The sequence below is a fragment of the Procambarus clarkii genome, chromosome 11, assembly GCF_040958095.1.
Source record: "Procambarus clarkii isolate CNS0578487 chromosome 11, FALCON_Pclarkii_2.0, whole genome shotgun sequence".
Lineage (NCBI taxonomy): Eukaryota > Metazoa > Arthropoda > Malacostraca > Decapoda > Cambaridae > Procambarus > Procambarus clarkii.
Genome location: NC_091160.1, coordinates 14,676,641 through 14,680,284, shown reverse-complemented (window position 1 = coordinate 14,680,284; position 3,644 = coordinate 14,676,641). Strand labels below are relative to the sequence as shown.

General features: G+C 46.5%; 1 protein-coding gene across 1 annotated transcript; it reads right to left on the bottom strand.

Moving 5' to 3' along the window:
* Positions 1-2,898: 2,898 nt before the first annotated feature.
* LOC138363561 (uncharacterized) lies at positions 2,899-3,318 on the bottom strand. The gene has a single exon (XM_069322915.1). It carries the CDS (start codon positions 3,316-3,318, stop codon positions 2,899-2,901), a length of 420 nt encoding a protein of 139 aa, XP_069179016.1.
* Positions 3,319-3,644: the final 326 nt, after the last annotated feature.

Sequence of the window (3,644 nt, the reverse complement as noted above, 5' to 3'; positions counted from 1 at the left end):
TCCTCCCATCCATCCTCTTAAGGTCGGCGATTTTCTTATCAAGGACCTCATCGATGGCTTTCAACCCCAGGGGAGCTCCTAGGAGTGTGCTGTCTTCAGGTTTAGTTTTATGGATATTTGGCAGAAGACCCTCTATTCTCTCTACGATGCCCTGGTTGGAACATATTATTTCACATTTAGAAGGGTTCAGGGTGAGGCCTAAAACTGCACCTTGCTCCTGGATTTTTCTGATGTCCTCCAGGATTGAGTCTTGGGAACCAGCTAGGGTACCAAGAACCAGATGTTAAGCTCGCTGAACAGGACCTCTGTGACTTGTTTGATGACTAAGCAGAAAAGGAGAGGAGCAAGGGGGTCACCCTGTTTGACGCCTTCTCGCGAGTCAATTTCATGTTCGCCAAAAAGTAGCTTAAGATCCATACTGTAGCATGTATGTACAAAAGGGTAGAGGGAAGGGAAATGACTATGAACCGCACGGAGTACAGCATCCCTCCGCACCAAATTGAAGGCATTTTTGAAATCTAGCTTGATAAGGGCCTTTTCGTCTGTGATGTTGGCGATGAAGGCTCGAGCTGCATGGGCTGCCGCCTCACACCCTTGTGGAATGCCAAACCCGAGCTGTTTTGGCTTCAGCATGTTGGCCGCTGCATCACTAACTGTTCTTGCAGCTGCCTTTGCGACGAGACGCCGGAGAGAATTGCCCACAGCTATTGGCCTGATCCCTCCATCCTTTTTCTTTAGAGCACAGAGAGATGCTCCAAAAAAGATAGGTCTTATGGACGCTGGTATGTTGCCAGCTAGACATGTGTTGGTGAATCTGGTTAGTTCCACCAAGAGGTTCTTTGCAATGTCACCCAGTGCAGGGTTGAGCATTTGCATGAGGTGGTTGGGTTTTAGTCCTGTGAACCCACCTGCTGATCCTGTAGGGAAGGACATGGCTGCTTTATGGACCACAGATTCAGCCACCCAGAGAGGTTCTGCTCCGGTAGCCCCCACTTGTACAATGTCGTCCTCACGCGGAGCCCTGGGTGGGTGTTTCTCCCTTAGGGCTTGAGCTGTTGCGGCATCTCTGTCGGCAATTGAGTCCTCACTGGTGATGACTCGTATTGCGCCAATAGTGTTTCCTTCTTCTATTTTCTTGGTGACTGATGTTCTGATTTTTGATGTCTCGGATATGCCACTGCTGCTCTTCCTGCCGTGGGTGTTTCTCGCGCGAGTGGGAAGGCGCACCTGGTTGTCCTCCCTGGGAAAATCATTTATAGCTTTGATGACTGAGGCAGCTAAGGTTTTGTCTCTCCTTGCAGGGGTGGCTAGACATATGTTGCCAAACATTAAGTGGTGCAAAGGTGGTTATGGTGGAGATCAAGTCGAGGATCTATGACCGGGTAGGAGTCTGGTTTCCCTGAAGCATACTTTGATCCGCTAGATCATGGTACTCAAGGCTTAGTACCAAAGCATTTTCACATTACTGAGGAAGGACTTCCGTCTCTTCCCGGTATACAAATCCAGGCATGGAGTGGGGTCTGACCTTCAAGAGTATAGCACTCAGAAAGTGCCATCAAGTGGATCATCAAACGAGACCTCAAAGAACTTGCGGACACACTCGAAGCTGAGAACCCTCTTGTGATACCAACTAACATCACTGTCAGCATTAACAACTCCGGTGAACGCTTGGCCATGAAACTGACGTTTCTCCCCCATATCTGAAGCGAACCTTGCTGCCGCACAAGGGCTCAAGTGCTTTGGAGACAAGATTCTATCATTCTTGAACAAGAAAAAATGCTACTACGATCTACAACAATGCTTCAAGTGTTAAAAGTATACACACTTTACCAAGAAATGTCCGGAACGCATCAACAAGTGCAGCGTGTGTGCAGACCACCATTTCTCCATTTGCATGGCGGAATTCCAACGTTGTCTGCTCTGCGATGGTGACCATATTGCTATTTCCCACCGTTGCCCACGTGGACAAGAGGAAATACAGAAACTGATTGAGGCGAAGAAACTTTCATCCACCAGCAACGTCGCTTCTGTCAGCACCAGCCCCAAACCTCCAGGACCTACGAATCAACCAGAAGATTTCCGGTGCTACCTGGCGGTGCCTCTCACCCTTGGACCTCCCAGCCTCCTCATTGAGGGAGGGGCCTAACTCCTCAGCTGTAGTTTAACTACAGGCCTGACGATTTCCTATTTGACACCATACCTACAACCTTGAACGACAGCACAACAATGTCAACTAGGAGTAAGACTACCGTGACCTCCGTGAAACCCATGAAGACGAACGAACCATGTTTGCAGAAAACGGAAGGGAGAAAGAAACAAAAAAGAGGAGCACAATTTTGTTTTTTAATTTTGCCGCGAGGGCAAGTTTATTGGGCAGCGCCACTCATCCTGTGAGTGGACATACCACCATAGCAACATGTTCAACACTCCCCAATAAGAAGAAAACTCGCTGGGTTGTTCATTCTGTCACTTGTACCCAGACACAGCTGAGACTTGCTTAACTGTCTCAAGTGAACAGCTCCTCAAACAAGAAGATTAACATCTGTCAACCCTTAAAATATTACGTTATCTTGCGAGTGCAAAATGGGGAAGTCTTTTAAGAGCAGTATTAATATTTGACAAATAGTGTTTTTCTAACTCAAACAATGTGAGGTTTATTATTCTACACATATTTCTAATGTTTCTCAGGTGTTCACATTCTTTTGGGTAGTGGTCAAGGCGGTGTCCATCACTCTCATCACAGATTCTGCAACTACGCTGCTCAGCTGTTGTTTCCATTCCAAATCGCCATGGATATTTGTATCCAAGAGCGATTCTCGCTATTACTGATTCTCTCCTGTGGCCACCTCCTCTTCGTCCATAATGATTGGGGTTGCCAGCTGCAACCATGTTGTACCATCATACAGATTCACTGGTTAGTGCTTCTATCCTCCTTTCCTCAGTTACTTTCTTATGATTTTGCCTGACAATACCACTAATTTCTAGCAGAGTCTTGGGTATGAAGTATTCAATATGATCTCCTTCAGCAGCCAGCACATCTGCTCTTTCATTCCCAAATATTCCAACATGGGAGGGGATCCACAGAAACTTGACGACTCTTTCCTGGTTGATTAGTACCCTAACGGCTCTCTTAATTTCTGCGACTATCGTAAGATTTTCGGCCCGATTTTTACTTAGCCTTCGTAGCGCTGCTTTTGATTCAGTGCAGATCACTGCACCATTAGTGTTTCGTTTAAGGGATCTTAAAGCCATAACAATGGCAGTTAGCTCCGCTTGCATAAAAAGAGGCATAGTTCTCAGTACGTGCTTTCTCTTCATTTCTGCGTTGAAAGGCATTTTTCCTAACTACAGTGAATGCTGCACCAGCCCTGCCATTGACAAGATTAGATGATCCATCAGTGTAAAGTTAATCTAGTTCATCTCCGGATTCTTTATAAATTTCCCCGAGATAACTGTGCCTCAGTTCTTGTGGAATCACGTTGGATTTTTTCGTAGCCATTTCATTGATGATACCTGCATGAGTCATCCTCCCAGGAAAATAACCTCTCAACAGGCATGAGCTCATGGGCTAGCTCAAGCAGGTGAAGTTCTTCGAGAGAGCAGACTGATCTGTGATGCCATTTTTTGTTTCTCCTGCTTCCTCC

Excerpts from the sequence above, each read along its gene's own strand:
- LOC138363561 (XM_069322915.1), bottom strand. The coding sequence starts at position 3,318 with ATGAAGAGAAAGCACGTACTGAGAACTATGCCTCTTTTTATGCAAGCG.